Below are 20,074 nucleotides of genomic sequence, written 5' to 3' on the forward strand. Positions count from 1 at the left end.
CCTAAATATTTTTTTTTCCTAATCAAGCCCCAGTTGTACCTGGTAAAACTAGGTACAAACCAAAACTACTCCAGTAAAACTGCTTTTATGTGTCACTGCAGCAGTTTGCTGCGTATCTCTGAAGTGATCAAAATTTATCATTAGCAAGATGTGAGAGATGATGATCCTCCTTAAAACTCAAGGCTATAATTAAAGGAAATTTTTCACCTTAGAATCTAATCTAATCACTAGAACAATTCAGGAATGGATAAGATTAAGTAAAAAAAAAAAAGTTAAAAAACAATTAGGGCAAATCCTTTTCTTTCAAGTGGTAGGATTAATTGTCTGAGCAGTATGCCTTGCAAAAACTGTTAGGAGCAACTCTTTTTGTGTGGGAAGAGACTACAAATGAATGCTGAATGAGGGATTTTACAGACGTAACTCAACATATGAAAAACTGAGTTTTGCAGTGTCTGGCGTGGCTGTCTCTGTTTCATGCCCATGGAGTCAGGGTGGAAAGCACACCACAGAATCCTATTCCTTTCAGAGCTTTTTCATGTGTGTTTAACTGCAAAGCCACATAAGGATGACCTTGAGGTCAAGAGCAAAGATGCACCTGGCTGAGCACCCATCTCTGCTACCATGCACAAAGCAAAGTGCACAAGAAGAAGGAATCATGAAGAGAAACTTCTCCAGAATGTTCTCTCAGCTTCCAACAATCCGTGGTTCAAGAAAACTACCAAGAGCAGTATTTCATAGCCCTCACTCAACACGTTCATGAAAGAACCCCTCAAACCATTTCCAAACTGAGGTTTGCACTGCTTAAATAAGACCTTAAGAAGGTCTTATACAAAGAAACACAGCTCTCCATTTGTTCTCCCTTTGCTACTTCTGATTTTAAGGGTCTCTGTAGTATTCTCCTCCCACCATTCATCTCTCCTCCAGTATGAAGTGCCCCCAGCTATTCAGCTGTTCCTCAGATAGAAATCATTGCACAGATTTGATCTCCCTTGTCACCCTTCCCTGATCTTTGCAAGTTCTCCTACTCTGCTCTGAGTTGCAGCAGACTGTGGGGTGGGGCTGGTCTGTTTTGTTCTTAAACAATAATTGACATTTTATGGGGTCTGATTGCTGAGCCAATGTTTTTGTAGAACATCTCACAGAAAGTTATTTTAAGATACAATTCTTCAACTGCTTGGGACACATCACAAAGACACTCCTCAGCTCTGTGCACTTGAAGGCAGAATAAAATAGACTAAGGTGATATTTTCCTGCAGTGAGAAATGTGACCAATATGACATGCCTCACACTTCTGTTTCTGAGTGTGCAGTGTTTGAACACAAGTATTACATTTCTGTGAAGCTGTAACCATCTAGGACCTCTTAAGAAATCATGAAAGGGAGGCAGTTGCTGAGCACAGGCATCTCATGCTGTTTTAGACACATGATGACAGCACAGAGCTGGCACACAGGACATGAGCTGCACAATGAACTCACACTCAGCAGGAGGAATAGCTGGAGGTCAAGCACCTCCCTCCTTAAGGCTGGCAACTTCAATCCTGCCCTACTGAGAGCTCCAGGACACAGGTCTTGCTCAGTTAACAGAAGACAGTCTCTTCAGTGGGTGTAAGTGCCAGCACAAAGAATTTTAATGTGTTTAGGCCACATATATGTGGCCACCAAACACTTTGCAGAGATCAGCAGAATACTTCTGGCTTCCAGGATTACTTAAGACTAACTGCTTGGCTATCTCCTCTTAACTAAGCCAGTCTTGCATTCAGAGGACACTGCTACAAAATCAATTACCTTGTAGGAGAAAAACTACTCTAGCATTTAGTATTAAACATTTTGCATTTTGTTTCTCAGTTTAGAGGTATAGCATGGTTATGCTCTGAGGAAACAGAAGTCCAGTCAGACTCTGTGAAACAAACAATCCATCTGATCTTTTCTAGAAAGATCATATTTGTGAGATCTGAACTTGGTCATCTTCTGTCTTTGTCTTTTATGGTGCACCAAAAATATTTTCTCACATGCATATTTTTGCTCACATTGTTCTCTGATTGAGCATAGGAGATTAGAGAACAATAGTTGTGGAATGATATTCAGAGTTCTGTCTGGTATTTGCTAAACTTTCTCTGCACTGCAAACACTGATTTGTTTCCATATTAATTCAGAAGAAAAACTTTTCAGCAGCTTAGTTCAACTTCACCATCTTAATTTACAAAGTAGTCTTCTGTTTCCACTCATGCTGATGCTATTTTACCATGTAACAATGAACAGCTGCACCATTCTAAGTGAGATTATCATGTTTATCACAAGTTTTATAGGCATATGAGAGAAGTGGTAGCTTCTTGTACTGACAGTATGAACTATTTTTCCATACAATGAGTGATACCAGGCAGCTTCACTGAAACTGAAAATTCAACATCCTATACCACAGGCTGCAAGCTAATAAAGCTTGTGGTATTTCTGGTAACCCTCCACTTTCACCAGTGTGTGCAAAGACTTCATGGTAAAGAGATGCTCTGATGATACTGATCCTTTCATTAAGGCAAATATTCCTAAACATAAGACCTTTCAACCTGTTTATCCAGAAGACAAAAACCCCAAAGCACAAATTCTGCTCAAATTCAGACCCCATTTATCTGAGAGCACCACAATCTGACTCTCTTTGAAGCATACTGAAAAACTTAAGACACTACTAATTTCGGATCTCTGTCATTTCTCAAAGAAAAGTTATAGTATTAATGAAACAACAGTATCTTTAAAAATTAAAATTAACTCTTTAGTGACAGATCAAAGCACTGGCAACCAAGTTTAATAACAAATTAACAACTTTCCACCTGGATGGTTTCTGAAAACATCCAGTACTTCACATCACAACTTCAGATGGGCTGAAGCCACTGCCCTGCATTTAGGCTTTATACTAATTTTGAATTGTAAAATAACAGAAGTGACCAAAACTTACTTGCTGTGACAGTGCAATAGTAAATCAATAATAAATGTCTGCCACGCCTTCTCTTTACTGAGTGCATCCAGTGCTGTTGGAATCAAAGCAAAGCACAGGGTCATCACCTCCAGTGCTTCACAGCACACTTGTTCATCTTCCATGTCTGGTTCATTTCCTGCATTTGTCTGTGAAAACAAACAAGAGTGCACAAAGTGGGTACAGAAAACAATCCCAAGAAACCCAAGTGGCTCCAAGGTACATCACTAAACACAAACCACAGCTTTGTATACCAAGTGATTGTCAGTGCCAAGTATTTTATGCACTCAGATCTGAGCCAAAGCACTATGTGGGATGACTTGAACTTCCAGAATTGTGCTTCTCACAGGAGGATTCCAAGCATAAACTTATGGAGACAGAAGTTAAATAGGACAACTGTGGGCAACATTTAAATCAGTCAGTACTGCTGGAAGTTTTTTCTTGGTTTGCATCTGGGGTTTTGTTTGGGATTTTTTTGTTTTGTTTTTCTTTGCCACTCAAAAAATGGCATTTAAAATTGGAAAACTTTACTACTTAAACAGAGAAAGGCTATATTGCTGTATAATTAATTCATCAATCCAGTTTTACAAGGCTTTGACACTCACAACTTATTTGACCAAAAGCTTTTTAATATTGCTAGAATTTATCAATCTCTTTGTTATTTTCCAGAAACACAAAAGAGTTTAAGTTCAAGTTTTAAACACAGCTGCTGTCATGATTTTTGACACAGAAAATAATATTACTGCTAATTGGTGCACAGGTTACTTCTTAATCTAAACACTTGAATTAATTGAGTTGATTTTGGAACATTTTTTCAAAACAAATACTTGGAGAATAATGGCAAACCCTCTCCTCCATCTAGAAGTAATTACATTCAAGAAGTTCCAAAGAACCTGAATGTGAGCAGGTCTCAATTTATCATTTATAAATCATGAGGGCAGGTCAGCCACGTTAACTACATCATTAAATATTTGTTTTATATGTGGAAAGGTAATAAGATTAATTAGGCAGAAAGAAGGGATTACAATGCAGAGGAGAGAACTAATTGTGAACAGCCAAAATACGCTTCACTCTGGCAACAAACACTATTTTGTCTATGCACAATAACTCCAAAATCAAAGGCAGTCACTGCACTGCAGCAGGAGGATGTGGCAGCTCTGACACAAGATCAGAAAGCAAATGCAGAATGCCTTCAGCAAGTCCAGAACTGCACCTGCTCTGCAGTGAAGCCCTGGATAGCAGGAAAAGTTATTTCTGCACAGCTGCGGGAGCCAGGGGAAAGGCAAAGTGCATTTTACACTCAGTGAAGCACTTCTCTGCACTCGGGCACCCAGAGCTGGGGGTTCTGTATATTATTATTCAATCTGTATAAAGCCATCACAAAAATTGCTTCCTCTAATCTACAACCAGATACAGTTCTCTTAAACTTTCTTTCCTTCCATGATATTCCTCTATTTCTAGGATACCTGCCCCTCTTGCAATGTTATATTAAAAAAGGGTACTTTATTTCCCCTTATTACTTCTACAATTTCTTCCTCTTTTGAATTTCCAATTTTTTCCCCTTCAATTTCTATTTCCCTTTTGGACAGCAGAAACCAAATGCAGCTGCCATTTATTACAGATACCCATATACGTATCAATAAGAATAAAAAGAAAAAAAATCCAAAAATTAAAACCCCACAAAATCATGTGAAAGATGAACAATAAAATACAGCTTGAATTTCACCTCTTTTAAAACTTCCATTACTTCAAAATATTTTTACAGAACTTAACTGTACAATTTCTACCCAGAAGAATTTTAATAAAGGACATTTAGGTCTGTTTTCTTTTAGGTATGCTTTCTCTAGTGCATTACTGCTCTTAAAGCATCCCATGTGTAAATATAAGAGTTTATCTTCATGAACTGTCACATGAACTAAAACATGTTTTTTATTTGGAAGTATTACCCAAAAAACCCCAACCCCCAGTGTATTTCATTAAGAAGTCATGTTCACAGCAATAGAAGCAGATGTCATTATAACCCTATGAAAGCTAATGGAAAGGTGTTGCAGACTGCTGAAGTAAATACTCTTCTTTAAATTGATCATTCAAACACAGCAGCAAAAACACCAAGAATTAAGTCTCCCTACATATTCCTTTTCCTTTGACTCTTAGGCAAGTATTGATGAGTACTAAACCTGATTTTACAAGACAAAAATAGGAAATGCTTTTTTAAAATCACTGTCCAAATCCAGATTGTTATCACCTCTAACTGTAAGCAACATTACTTAAACACAAGATGTGTGGTAATCTACTGATACAGAACTCCCAAGTCCAAACTAGTGTAAACCACATGTGAAACCATGAACAGAAGAAGAAAAGCCATACAGAATTAGCAATTAAATCTTTTTTTCCCAATGCTTCCCACATCACTTTGCTCTTCTTTCTCATTCTAGACTGCACATATGCTTTGAATCACTTCTGCAGAACAGACCTTTTAAGTTTGAAGACTAGACAAATTAGATTTGCAGGAAATGCTTTTTCCTTATTTAGATGCAGAATCTAACTGGGATGAAAACATGTTACAGAACTGGTGCATTTTTCAGCTGACACCAGATTCAAGTTACAATTCACCAGTTACTGAGGAAAGGAATTTGGAATAGAAAATTAAGCTGTGCTATGACACTGATATACTAGATTCTGAAATACATCATTGTATCCACCTAAAAGCTCATCACACTCTAAACCTGACCAGGTCAACCCTGTGTACCCATTCCTTTTTGTACAAAAACAAACAGTAATACAGAGAAGTAGCTGTTCAGGAATTACCTTTTCATAGATTTTACTGATTTCCTCATTCGAGCTGAAAACCAGCTGAACTGATCCACAACCTGATGCCCAAACAATTTTCTGTACTGCCCTGATAACACAGATGTCAGGGATGTATTTTGAAGCCTGAAAAAAAAGGAGAAATTAACTAAAGCAACATTAAAATACAGCTGCAAATAATACTGCAATGTATTCTAAATTCCCACAAATGTATTTCACAGAAAATTTAAGATTTAAAATGTTAAGACAGATATTTTTTTTCCTTAAATAGAAAACAGATGATGTATCTTGAAGAGTATTTATACTTCACTTATGTAAAATTTAATTTTTTGAAGTAGGATGTAGGCACCTGTGGTTCTAAGACTCAGCAGAAACTACCAATTTCAATGCTAAACCTTCTTTATTTAGGAAAAAAAAAAAAACAACCCAAGAAACCACCAAGCATTCATCTGGAAAGCAGCCAGCTTCTTAAGGAGTATGAAAAGCTGAACTTCTTTTAGGGTTTCTCCCCATGCTGTGCTACCTGACAGCCAGCTTGAACACACTGATGTTATCAAGTATGTGATCATTATCTAAAAGATTGCTTCATGTTCCAGACAGAGGCCTGAACATGAATAAGAACACAGCTCATGTACTGAATGGATGCAGAGTCACTCTTCAGTACTTTGTGCATGGTCTGAGTTAACATCCAGTAGTTTCTACTGATATACACACATTACAAAACATACTCCAACTGCCATTATTTAGGGTTCACATCAACTTTCAAAAAACCTACCAAACTTATCTGAAGTCTGTATTCAAAACAGAATTTTCCAAAAAAGGTAATCTCTAAAAGCAGAAGGCAGATGGATTTCAAGTGTCATTTGTCCAATGCTCAGACAATAAAGAAGGGGACTGTAAGAAGCTGAGCTAGTTAAGTATCTGCATCAGGAAACCTGAACAATGTGCATTCTTGTACTGATATGGACATTAACCATACTTACAAGAAAAATAAAAGGTATTTTATCTTTGTCACAAGCAAAGCAACCTTACAGCAACAGTGCCACAAGAAAAATAACAGGGTTTTTTATCTCATTGTAGTTTCAAAATCTTTAAGTATCAACATTTTTTAAAAAGGTGAATGATTCCTCTCTGTACTAAAGTCTTCTACCTGGCCTATGGAAACTATGTCAGATTAATTTTTTTTTAATTGTGAGATCCATTGAAAATAGTCTTTGACCATCAAAACACGAAAAGGTAAAAAAACCTTTCAAAGGCAAACTACAATACACATGAAATTTAGGTCTATGGCAATATTCATAATTTCAGAAAATTACAGACAAATCTTCCACAGCAATACTGTTAAACACATTGAGATTTTGTTTGCTTTGATGTGCTTGGTGAAAGAAAAAGACTTTATTTATTTATTAGCAGGCCTCCAGGAATACAAAGGCAGAATTAAAAATCCTTTCCTCACATCTCAGCTCAAAAGATACTTTTTCTATAGAAGAATTTTGATTAAATCAGAGTTGAATTGGCTGATTTTACACCTATGGATGCAAAACTGAAGGAAGGCAGATGGCTCAGTCTTGCAGTACAGCACATTGTGCTTCCTTTTGACACTGCCCTTTGTTCTCAAGGGATAGTGAACTTGTCAACACCAAGATGAGAATCCAATAATATCTTCTATCTAGATAGCTCAGAATGTTTTGGAGATAGTTTTGCAGATATGCTATACAGTACAGAAACACAGTATTTATGGCTTCCACCCTGGAAACCAAGGGATCCAGATGCAGGTGGAAGAGGAAGGTAAAGCAGTCATGATTTTAGCTCCTGCTGAACTCAGCTGAATTCACTGACATGTTCTCTAACAAGACTCCTGATTCCAGATTCAAATGGGCTTTGGCCACACCATACACATAAGACCACTGTGTTTGCAAAGCACATTGTTTAGCCATACTGAGGTTTTCATTTGTGTCATTAAAGCATCTTCAATATGTAAAGATACACTGGCAATGATTTGAGGTTTTTCTCTTTCATATGATCATTACCTAAAACATTATAAAAGGAAAATCTCACAAAGCAACAAATTTAAGGATTAAGAAAATAGAAAAGATGCTATAAGGAAAAAGGTGATACAGAAAGGAATTCACCAACCTCATCAGATATTTGCTGTGCAAGACGTATTGCTACATTTCTCAGCATGCATTCTGAAGTTGGATTAGGAATGTTTTGTAGGGCATTTTGTAGCACCACTGCCTGGTCATGCGTAGCCTGGTTTATCTGGAAGAAAGTATTTCTCATACTTACTTTTACATGGGAAAAAAAAGCAAAAAGATATGAAGATCTAAAGTTACTTGGAAAGGTTTGGTAGAAGTAGGTAAGATCTTGGAAGGAAAACTTAGTGCAAAGGCCAACATAAATAAACCTCCTCATTTTCAAACAGATACCATCACATCTGAAGATACTATACTGCAGTGGATGATCACAGAGTACAAGTAGTTGAAAGGAAAGGCAGTGCTCAAAACTTATTAAGTTAGGGGGCTTGTTTATTGATCAGATTACTTCAAGTTAACAGAATCTTTTTCTGTGTTACAATGCTTCCTTCCCTTTCAGTAGATGTGGGAAAGAAAGGGTTTGGTCAAATACTGGGTCTCCCTCTGGATAGATAAGAGTGTTCAGACATAATATAGCTGCAGTTTTTATTATACTGAAGTACATTTTAAACATTTGAGTTAAGTTACTTTTGAAGAATTCTGTTCTAAATTATCCATCCTGTTTTTTATACTATTTTCAAAACAGAAACAGCAAGATACGTTTTAATCTTTTTCTTTGTGTTTGTTTGAGCATAGATCCCTCTCTCCTTACTCTGCCAGAGCTCCATAGTTTTGACAAAACCTGAAATGGTTGTTTCCTTCTCACAGACAAACAAAAGATGGTGTGCTGTGGTTACAAATTAAAACAGAAGAATTTCTTCTTTTTCCTGTACCACTTCATTCAAAAAGCCCATCTCAAATGCTGCTCAAAAGACACACTGTGAGGCTGCTGTGTAAGGTCTGGTGTTGGTCACATCCCTTGTTTTGTCAGCTTCACTAAGACACTTGATTCAGAGAGCAAAAGAGAAGACTGACAGAGCTTCCACAGTCAATCAGCTATTGGATACTACTGGAAGTGATCAACAGCAATATATATGGGGTAAATAAGTTCTGTGTACCAGAACACTGCATTTTACATTATTAATTCAACCTTCTATGAAAACAAGGAAGAAAGTAACAATTTTAAAGGTACTAGTGACAGCAACAGACCAATAACTGAAAAACTATAGACACATAACCTTGGTTGCCTACTTCTCTTAAATATTGATGGAGCCAAGACAGAAATTATGCTTTGGTACTTATGCTTCAGGTAAGAGAAATTAAAAGTTTTAACAAATCCCACCTGCATCCCAGGGGAATAAAAAATACCAAAAGTCCTTCAAAGAGGATGATAGTGACAGCAAGAATAACAGTGTTTTTTCTAATAAATCAGTTATTACTAAATCAGATGTTTGCAACTCTAGAAGTCAGCAACTGCAGACAAATGTTACTACCTCCTAAGAAGTCAGCCTAAGTCTGTTTCAAACAATACTTCAAGACTCAAGTGATGCAATGTGTGTTCCAAACTGCCCTTTAAATAACTGTTGTAAGAAAACAGGGCAGTAAAATGTACTCATCTTAAGCAGATGAAAGACACGGTGGCAAACATGTCTGCCTTAATATATTCCTATTATACTCTAACATGAGACATAAAAAGGGATCTTCATTTCTTTGTAATCATTATGAGTTTTGATTTACTTGAAAAATAATTAATTATGTATCTTCCAACAGATGCAGCTAACCTAACAGATGCAGGTACTTATGTTTGAGATTTAAGGGGAATCTACTTCTTTAATTCAGAGATGGATCTCAGTCAGTATTCTGGAATTAAGTGCTCTGAAGTGGGGCTTTTCTGTGTGTTCTTGAGGACAGGTTGATAAGATCAAGAAACTATTTAAGATGGAACCTCAGAAATGGGGAATTCACAGTTATCACAGAATATGCTGAGTTGGAAGGGCCCCACAAGGATCATCCAGTCCAACTTCTGGCCCTGCACAGAACCATCTCCAGAAGTCACAGCATGTGCCTGAGTGCATTGTACAAACACTTCTTGAGCTCTGCCAGGCTGGTGCTGTGACCACTGCCCTGGGGAGCCAGTTCAGTGCCCAAACACCCTCTGGGAGAAGAACCTTTTCCTAATACCCAACTTAAACTTCCCCTGACACAACTTCAGGCCATTCCCTCAGGTCCTGTCACCACAGAGCAGAGATCAGTGCCTGCCCCTCCTGTTCCCCTCATGAGGAAGCTGTAACTGCAGTGAGGTCTCCTCAGTCTCCTCCAGGCTGAACAGACCAAGTGCCCTCAGTGCTCCTCACACAGCTTCCCCTCACGGCCCTTCACACCGTGCCTGTGGCCCTCCTTTGGAATGCTAAGAGTTTTGTATCTTTCTTCTATCATGGTGCTCAAAACTGCCCCCAGCACTCGAGTGGAGGCTGCTCCAGCCCAGAGCAGAGCAGGACAATCCCCTCCCTTGCCAGGCTGCCGTTGCTGTGCCTGATGTCCCTCAGGACAGGGATGTCCCTCCTGGCTGCCAGGGCACTGCTGGCTCATATTGAACTGGCCACCAAGCAGGACACCCAGGTCCCTTTCTGTGTCACTGTTTTCCAGCATCTCATTCCCCAGTGTGTCCATACATGCAGGGTTGCCCATCTCAGGTGCAGCATCTGGCCCTAGCCCTTGCTGAACTCTGTACGGTTGGTGATTGCCCAGTGCTCTGATTTGTTGAGACCTCTCTGCAAGGCCTCCCTGCCCTCCAGGGCATCAACAGCTCCTCTCAGTTTTGTGCTATCTGCAAATTTGCTCAGTATCCCTTCCAGTCCTGCATCCAGGCCTGCATCTTTATGAAGATGTTGAAGAGCACAGGGCTGAGGATGGAGCCCTGCAGAGCCCCACCTGTGACAGGTCACCACTCTGTCACTGTTCACTACAACCCTTTGTGCCCAGCCTGTGAGCCAGCTGCTCACACATCACATGGTGTGTTTGTCCTGCTGTGTGATGGACACTTTGTCCAGAAGGATGAACAGAGTTAAAAATGAGAAGTTACCTGTACTGACAAGCATGGAAACCACTGAAAATCATATACAGAGCAAGTGCATCTCACACCTAACTTTTTACAGTCACCAAGAAATAGGACTTGTTTAGTAAGTTTATATCTTTTTTAGAATTGCAAAACATTATCTAAAAGTACCATGATTCCTTGATGTGCAATGCACTCAAGGAACAGATTGTCAATGAGAAGTAAGGAGATGTTGCTGCACACATTATAAAACACAGAGCACAATGCTATTTGAAGCAAGGAAGATTTATATTACCGGTGAAATTGTACTTGTGCCTTCCACAACTGGCTGACAAGCTTCTGCCACAGCTCGAACGTGGCCATATCCAATTGCTGTTAGCAATAATTTGGCTATTTTTAGAGCATTAAGGTAGGCACCCCTTCGAGTTTCCATATCTGCATTTGGCAGGAAGTTATTTCTGGTCAGCATGCTCAGCACAAGAGGCAAACCACCACTTTTCAGGAAGTTGTACTGGAAGTCACTGGCATCTTCTCCCAGAGGTGCACTGGCAGGCATTAACAGGGCATAAACTACCTGTAGAAGAAAATACAGAGTTAACTAATGGAAATGCACCAGCTTGGATATAGATGACTGAACATGAGAATTTGTAGCAATACTACATAAGCAATGCTTTGACAGCACTGGCCATACACATTTATGCCAGTAAATTGTTTAGTATTTTCACCTGTTAATTTCAAACCATAATTTGGTCTAGGCTTCCATAATGTTACAGAGAGGACTGCCACAGAGAGAATTGGCAATTTTTAAAGAACAGGCAAAGCATCACTAACCTCTGTTAGGTACAGCACTTGTGAAGCAGAAGGACCAAAGAACAGAGAATCAAGGGATGGACTAAGGCTGCTTTCCCCAAGCTTTGCATGATCTAAACAAATTGCTCTTAATTTCTCAACCGTAGTGTTATCTGCAATAAAAACACAACTTATAAGCATTTTTCAGCAAAACTACTCCACAACAAACCAGTACTATTTACAATTATAAATCTGAAAACAGTTGCAAAAACTTACAGACAAAATCAGACTACAGAGTGTTCTCCAATGATTACTACAGTCAAAAGTAATCCTATTAAAGCAGGGCTACAAAACCACCTTAAAATACAATGCTCCCCATATTCACTGCACTGTGGCACTAAACCCCAGTACCAAACTATGCAACTTCATATAGCAGATAAGAAATAACTACTTAGGAAATCTTTTACAGTCCTAATTAGGATAACAGTAATGAATTACAGTACCAATAAATTACCAGAAAGTAGAAAATACTCCCCTATCTTCACTTTTATGTATCAGGTGAGAAATTATTATACAGCATATTACAAGATTAAAAAAAAGGAAAAAGTTAAGTTTTACCTGGTGGCATGAGCTTCATAAGAACACGAGCTCCATCTCTAAGAGGTGGCATATTTAGACTACTGCCCAAGTCTGCAACTTGCCAAAGAAAAGAGATGTATCGAGGATGCAGTGACATGATCTTAAAATAAGGAAAAAAAAATTGTTAGCATAAGACAAAGCGTAAGAAAAAAACATGTTTGAACTCTTAATTTCAGAAAATACTTACCACTCCAGGCAAACAGCTTTCAACTTCTGGATTTGGACCATCACTGTAGTGATTGCCGTGGTTGCCCGGAGAACCAGTTGAAGAGTCAGAAGAACTATCTGGACTTGAGGGCATATTAGAATTTATCTGTGTAAGCTTAGCTGTAATTAGCTGAAAAAAACAATCATAGTTTTAATACTCTCCAAAAATTAAGATTCTTTTCCAAATAAGCATAATGTTAATGGCATAATACAAGAAGGAAGAATGGAATTATTTCACAAAAATAAATGACACCATGCAGGATATTTTTCAAGTATTTACAAATCTGAAGGAACATCTGAATTGATGTAAATACCCAGCCTGCAACGCTTACCGTTTTATCCTTGAGATTCAGCTGCCCAATTAATTTTCTGTCATCTGCAGGATCTACCAGCTCTCCCCCAATGAACAGCTCCACTTTTGTGTGTGCACTGTTGGCTTTAATGCGGTTGAGGATGCAACGGCGCACTTGGCCGATCGTGTCGTTTGTGTGAGACCAAATATCCAAATCTTCCACCTGCCGGCCTTGGTTTGGAAAACGAACCACAAGTGTGATATGTTTACCACGGAAAGCTCTGAAAATAAACAGAAAAGCAGAAGTTATTTTTGCCCTCATGAAATAAATTCTTTTCCTTCCTGCACTTTTTGCAGCAGGTATTTCAACATCAAATCTTTACATGGTATTTTCCAGTGTAAGATTTAGTGAAAGCCCCAGCAACTATGGCAACAACATATACAGAATCTTTCAAGAAGCCACATTCAGTACAAATGCATTAAACATATGGTCAGATTTACAGTCAGGTTAGGAACACTGACAGAAATTTTAGAAGTCTCCTGTAAATTTTTAAATCTCTTCTCTGTCTTGTAACTTCCTGATCAAAATGTGCAAACAAACCTTAATCAGACTGGCAATGATGTTTTGCTCTTTTAGCAAAGCAGCTCAAGCTTTAAATACACCAAGATCAGAAAAACCCATCAGGTTGCTGAGCCTTAATGCCTTCTATCAAAAGCTGTTAGAAGTTTTATACTAGAATTCCAGTTTTTAAAATCACGTTCTTTTAAAAAAAAGTTTAAAGTGGTCAAAAAAGGAAGAAATGGTTTCACATTAGCAGTGATCAGACTTCCCACAATGGCAGAGAGCTCATTAGGAAAGATGTGCCCAGATAAGCCCAACAAACGAATCCAATGTAACAAAAGGCAAAACTCCTCATAAGGCTCCTTGCTAACAGGACCTGTTAAAGATTAGTCTAATCAAATAAGCAGCCCATAAAAAAAAATGTACTCACAATCAACAAGAAAACTTTGTTAGGACTCATCAATCAATATATGCAGTAAAAAAGCTGTAGCAATACTGCAAATTACTGACACACCATAAACAGCAATCGCTTCATTTTTTTTGACAAAAAGGTCATTTAAAGTAAGTGGATGAAAAATCTCCACTGTGTTTAAAAATATGTTAGCTCATCATAAACCCATAGAGACACCAAGGATTTAAGCTAAGTTTCCACTCAAGGACAAGTATAAGAAAAGTGAAGGTGTACAGAAAATAAATATACTTCAAAGTACTGGTTCCTTCTTCCCTTTCTTGTGAGGAGCTTACAGAATATTTCACTTAGAGATAATTAAAAATTTAATCTTGCAAAGTAAGACTGAGATCTCTGTAAACAATTCTGGAAGGTGTATATATATATATATTTATAACATGTTTTTATACAATAAGACTATGAGAAAAAAAAGTTTTGCCAATGCTAATGTAAAGAATAGTATTGCTATTAAGTAATTATCTGAAATAAAGAATTGTATCCAAAACAATTGAGCCTCAAGGTATGTTGTGCTGGTTACAAAAGAAACCACCAAGTTTATTCTTAGGCCTGCTGCCCCCTTCATATATACTTGTATTTGCCTGATCTTTCAAAAAAAAATTAAATACAGTTTCATATATTAGCAAAGAAAAGGGAATTCTGAAACACTGCAAAACCATTTCCTGAACAGAAACCATTCAGAATGTACAAATGCCAAGGATAATAGTACTTGTTTTAGTTTAACAGAAATCAAAATCACGATACTGCTTTTTCACACATACCTTGACATAGGTAGAATAGTTCTCTCTTCATGGTAATCACTGTCACATTCATTTATATACTCCCTTAAAACAGTCAACACTCTCACCATCCTTATTGCTTCTTGTCTTGCACAGTTGATGCTGTCTTTATCTCCATCCAACACACATAATGTATCATAGGAGGCTTTTAGACGATCGAAACAGGACTGAATGAAGTCTTCATGAATCACTACCTAATTACATTAAGAAATTGGTGTAATTACAAGACATATTAGAATCCATCTTTTCAGAAGGATGACCAAATAGAGAAAAAAAATTCCCCAAAACAAAACAGGTAAGTTACTCAATAAACCTTTTTTATTCCAGCAACTCCCATCAATAGATAGCTCTAATTTAGTGTGCACTTCAATAATCTCACATCATCAGCAGCTGTAACCATACTGTATGTAAACAGAAAAACTGAAAATTTGGACAGAGAACATTGAAATGGACTTTTACTTTCTTCTTGTCTCAGACTATATTAAAGAATTCTTGTATGCATGTAAATCCAGCACTTCTGGAAGTGTCAGAGCTAAGCATGTGCAGACAGACAGATCAATGCATGCTTTGTAAGCCCAGACCTACAGCAAGACAGAAGCCTCCAGCCATTTGCCACTGCAGGAAAATACAGCTTGAATGGCTGTGAATTCACCACCTAGAGCAGCTGTGCTGGACCTGGCAGACTGGCAGCTCTGATGATTATGAAAGTGATTTTGAAGACAAGTACAACATCAGCGTTTTAAGAAATACACCTGGAAAGTTATCAAATGGAGATTGTCTAAAGGAGAATATTCCTCCACTAAATTTGTGCAGTCACATAATTACAGAATGGTTTAGGTTGGAAGGCCCTTGATTATTTTCATGGCCTCTTCTGGACTCCCACCAGCAGGTCCACGTCCTTCCCATGTCAGGGGTCCCAGAGCTGGAAGCAGCACTGCAGGTGGGGTCTCACCAGAGCAAAGAAGAGGGGCAGAACCCCCTTCCTGGACCTGCTGCCCATGCTGCTGTTGATGAAGCCCAGGACACAGGTGGCTTTCTGGGCTGCCAGTGCATGTTGGGCTTCTCGTCAACCAACACCCCCAAGTCTTTCTCTGCAGGGCTGCTCTCGATCTGTTCATCCCCAGCCTGTATTTTGCTGGGGATTGCCTCAATCCAGCTGCAGAACCTTGCACTTGGCTTTGTCAAACTTCTCAAGGGTCCACTACTCAAGCCTGTCAAGGACCCTCTAATGTCCTTGACAGGACATTACATTATTAGCCCCATCCCTTTCCCTTGCAGAAACCCAGTATCTCTTCTCTGTCCACTGAACTACAGCTCCCAGCAAATATTAATACAGGGAGGTAATATCTGATTTGTTAGACCTCAGCTTGACCACTACATAGAAACTCAGTGACCCTTTGTAAGGGGCACACCAGAAACAAGAGATTACATTAGCTTGTGACAACACCCACAGACCCAGCCCCTGGACATATTTGTAGGAGTAAGTGCCACAATTTGCAGTGCAACAAAGGCTTTCCTCTTATGACATTAACTGTTTTCTGAGTAACAAGAGCAAATACAGCAGATGCACTTAGTAAGAAAAATTAATGAGAGTTCAGTCTGCAAAAATGAGAAAAAACTTTAGTTCTGCATCTGCCCAGAATTTGATGGTTGGACTCACCCGCCAAAACATGGAAACTATTTCCTGTTTTCAAATCTTTCAACTACAAAAATATCACAAAACTGATGTTTAAGACTATTATTTAATGACCATTTTTAAAAACTATTTTTATTTTTATTCTGTTCAGTCTTCTTGTTGCTTTTTCTTACCTGATTAACTTGTAACCTTGGGCCAAGATTAGTATAGATCTCCTTAAGAAGGTCTATTGCTCGGTTTGCGATGTCATCATTTCCCTGAATCACAACCTAGCACAATTGAAGAAAAAGCATTAGCATCTCTTAAAACTTGCTGGTGGAAAAATGCAAACCAAAACTACTACGTAAGAATCTTGACACATTAGCATTGTCTAATTATCTTATGAGGTGAAAGGGACTAAAATGCTCAGTTACAAAATACAATCAATAAAACTTACACTTAAGATGATTATATGAGAAAAAAATTAATAATTAACTAGTTTTGAAGTTCAGAGTTGGCAAAAAAGGATGATGTTCTATAAACAGAGTAAAAGCAGTGTTTATATGTTCATGTTCACATAACATTCCAAATATTCTCTTGTTTCAGAGAATAAGAAAACTTCTTCAGATGCTTCAACAATCAGCATCACTAGACAGATTTTTCAAGTATTTAAATGGCTCTGAATGGGTGGAAAGGGAACAAGCAAATGAATTCCATTTCTAACCTGATAATCTAAATTTTAATTACTAGTCACCAGGTCTGACAGCAGATTTTACAGACAAACCCTGCAGGGTACTGAGCTGAAGCTTTGTGAGTTTTGTCATGCCGACAGAGTAAGTTGATTCCCAAAACTAAAACATGCTAACATTCTCTGGGGACTCTGTTCACAAACAAGATGTGAACTTATTTGTAGAAAACTCGTAATCTACTTTGGTTATAACTATTACCACCAGGATTACAATACCCCACCCTTCAACAAGCCACAACCAAAGTTACTGAAGACTGCTGCTGTACACATTTTACAAACACACAGCCATGATAATTATATCACAGTGCACCACTGCGGGCTCTAATGCAGCTCTTGAGAAGAGAAATACTCTGAAAGAATTAGGTTACAGCTTAAATACTGATGGTTTTCACCAACAGATTTGGCAAGCTTCAGGAAGTTTCAACCTTTCTACTGAAAAGGAAGGTTCTATATACAGAGAATAGGTGGTTATATGGAATCTATAGATCCTAGAAAACCACCACATTTAGCCAAATTTTTGTGGTTATAAGAGGAAGAATCGGACCAGTGATCACTTGGTCTGATCTAGAATCATTCCAATTTACCACACTAGAAGGAATAGCTTATGAAGTGCATGAAATGAAGCTTAATTATAATGTGCATGTGAAAAAAAAAAAGAGAAATCTACAGATAATTCACCTGGAAGGATCTTTTCTTCTTCAACAGTATTGGCAAAATTTTAATTTCATGTGCATACATACTTATGTTTCAAATAACTTTCCCTTTAACATCAGTCTGCAAAGTTACCAACTTGCATACTTGCTGGGAAGACAGTGGAGTCAAAAGCCATGTATTTAGTTGGAAAAACTAGATTTTTGTGATTTCAGTCCATTACTAATAAATTACACATTCCTAAAAGCATAAAAAGACTGAGAAAGTCTTAGCAGTTGACCTCTCAGATGCTTCCTTCAATTAACTCACCCTCCAAAGGTAGTCTAATCCTATTAATTCCAGGTCATCCATCATATAGGCTCGTCTCTTTGCTACTAGCTTTCCTTCTCGACAGTTCACAGCTTTGAAGAAACGTTCAAAACATTTCATTCCATTTTCTGTTAATAGGGAAGGATCCAGCTGAAGCACATTATTTTCAAAGAAGTCCTTATTAATGTCAGGGTCTAAGTCTGGTTCATCCCCCATTAGTTTGGAATACCATTTAAAACAGGCTTCGCGATCACAAAGATAAACCGCATTTTCTGCTAAACACTTCCATATTTGCTTCGCCTGAGGGGCACAGAGCCACAGCTGACCATCCTTCAACAAAAATCTTGAGCAAAACAAAGAGACAATTAACAGCACTGTCTAATACACATCCAGAGTTACAATTCAGTAAAATGTACAGGAATAGGTTGGATATGCACATTATACATGTATATATCACAAGTATGAAAAGTTTATTTACATCAACAGTCCACTCATAATCAGCCCCATGATATCTTAGTAAGTTTGCACGAATCAAGACCAATTAATTCCAAACAAAAAAAGAACACAATTCAGTAAAAAAGTGCCTTACACAAAAATACCAAGCATTGTTTACATTTTATATACAAAGAAATGCAATTTCCTAGTGTAAACTATTTAGTTTAAAAATCAGAATTTATGAGAATAAATTAATTCTGCAATGATTCACTAAGTTTTAAGACTAGATTTAGCAAAATTGCAAAAAAGGTATCAGTAGCATGGAGCAGAGCCAGAAGCAGAAATCAATGAACTGGAAATTTCTCCGTTTACTTAAGTGAATTTTTAATTTACATTAAATTATTACGAAATAATTATTAAGAACTTCAATTCTGAGAGCTAGCAGTAAGGATGCTTCAGGAGGAACAAACGATAAAGTTCTTTAGATTAATTTTTATTATTTTAAAAAATTTTTATGTATAAGAAAGCAGGGACTGAGTTATGGCACTGCTTTTCAGAAATTGCTACAAACATATTCTACATCTGACATCCACTGAACTTCATAAATTTTTGTACATTAGCAAATAATGAAATTAAATCTAAGGAAGTCACAATTTTGAACATGCAGGAGTGATACAGTAAGTGTGCTATTATACACTTACTTATAATTTCATTAAACAGTTAACACTTCAGTTTAGTTAATTAAAATTCTCAGTAAAATTTTAAAAAGTAAAAAAAAAAATCTCCTTTAGAAAACAAGGAAAAAATAAGTCAAACATGACAGTTCAAGTATTTTTATTAATTTAAAACAAGGTTAAAACCAAGTAGGAAAAAGCTGAGACTCAGCCTAAAAAGCATCAGCATTCTGCAGCTCTGTGATGAGCAGGGATCTTTTGTTTTCTTATTTTACTCCAAGAGGAGATGGCCGAAATAATGCAAACAATTTTTTTATTGCACTATCTTTCTGGGACTCAGTTGCTGTCAACACAACATCACTGACTGAGGAAAGTATTTGTCAGTTTATGATCATGGATTTAATTCTGGTGTGCTACAAGTAAGGACACACAGCCATATCCCTACTTGGAGTATTTAAAATTTTAAACTAAGTTATCCCAATAGGGATGTAACTGTATCCACCACACACTATATTTAAGTAAGTAAGGTTCTGCACACAGACAGGAAAAAAGACAAATCTTAGTGCAGAATAAGAGCGTTGGATTCCAAACAGTCTAATAGACTTTATTTGAATATTCCAAGAGCAGCATAAAAGACCTCCATGAAAAAAACCAAACCAAACACATTCAACATATTTTTGCATCTGAGTTTTGAAAGAAGCTAACTAAACAAATTAAAGCTATAGAAGAGAGAGAAATGCAAAGTGTTTCTCTTGAAAAAACATTCAAAGTGTTCTTAAGAAGTCAAAGAAATGTTCAAGACAAAACTCACCGTAAGAAGTTCAGTCGCTCCTGCACCTCCTGCACGTGACTGTATCGGCTGCTTGGTCTCACAGTCTGGGGATCATACTCACCATGCTCTGCAAATAAAGGGTTTTATTAGACACCACACTCAGAAAAGTGATGCTGACTCCAGAAGACAGGATGTGTTTGAAGACTTGTTCCTCTGAACATAATCCAAACCCAG

At 37.6% G+C, this 20,074-nt stretch overlaps 1 protein-coding gene across 4 annotated transcripts in view; it reads right to left on the reverse strand.

Moving 5' to 3' along the window:
• USP9X (ubiquitin specific peptidase 9 X-linked) overlaps positions 1–20,074 on the reverse strand; it is a 96,171-nt gene that overhangs the window by 23,819 nt on the left and 52,278 nt on the right. For 3 of the 4 annotated variants that reach the window (XM_064407315.1, XM_064407313.1, XM_064407314.1), the window contains exons 15-26: positions 19,880–19,967; positions 17,960–18,302; positions 16,446–16,541; positions 14,619–14,830; positions 12,870–13,110; positions 12,518–12,667; positions 12,310–12,430; positions 11,734–11,864; positions 11,198–11,476; positions 7,909–8,034; positions 5,773–5,898; positions 2,947–3,113 (exon numbers count right to left, since the gene is read on the reverse strand). In XM_064407315.1, the coding sequence (XP_064263385.1) occupies positions 2,947–3,113; positions 5,773–5,898; positions 7,909–8,034; positions 11,198–11,476; positions 11,734–11,864; positions 12,310–12,430; positions 12,518–12,667; positions 12,870–13,110; positions 14,619–14,830; positions 16,446–16,541; positions 17,960–18,302; positions 19,880–19,967 (2,080 nt within the window). The remainder of the gene's footprint in view (positions 1–2,946; positions 3,114–5,772; positions 5,899–7,908; positions 8,035–11,197; positions 11,477–11,733; positions 11,865–12,309; positions 12,431–12,517; positions 12,668–12,869; positions 13,111–14,618; positions 14,831–16,445; positions 16,542–17,959; positions 18,303–19,879; positions 19,968–20,074) is intronic. The other variant, XM_064407316.1, reaches the window with a different exon arrangement.

This window comes from Passer domesticus, chromosome 2 (genome assembly GCF_036417665.1).
Source record: "Passer domesticus isolate bPasDom1 chromosome 2, bPasDom1.hap1, whole genome shotgun sequence".
Lineage (NCBI taxonomy): Eukaryota > Metazoa > Chordata > Aves > Passeriformes > Passeridae > Passer > Passer domesticus.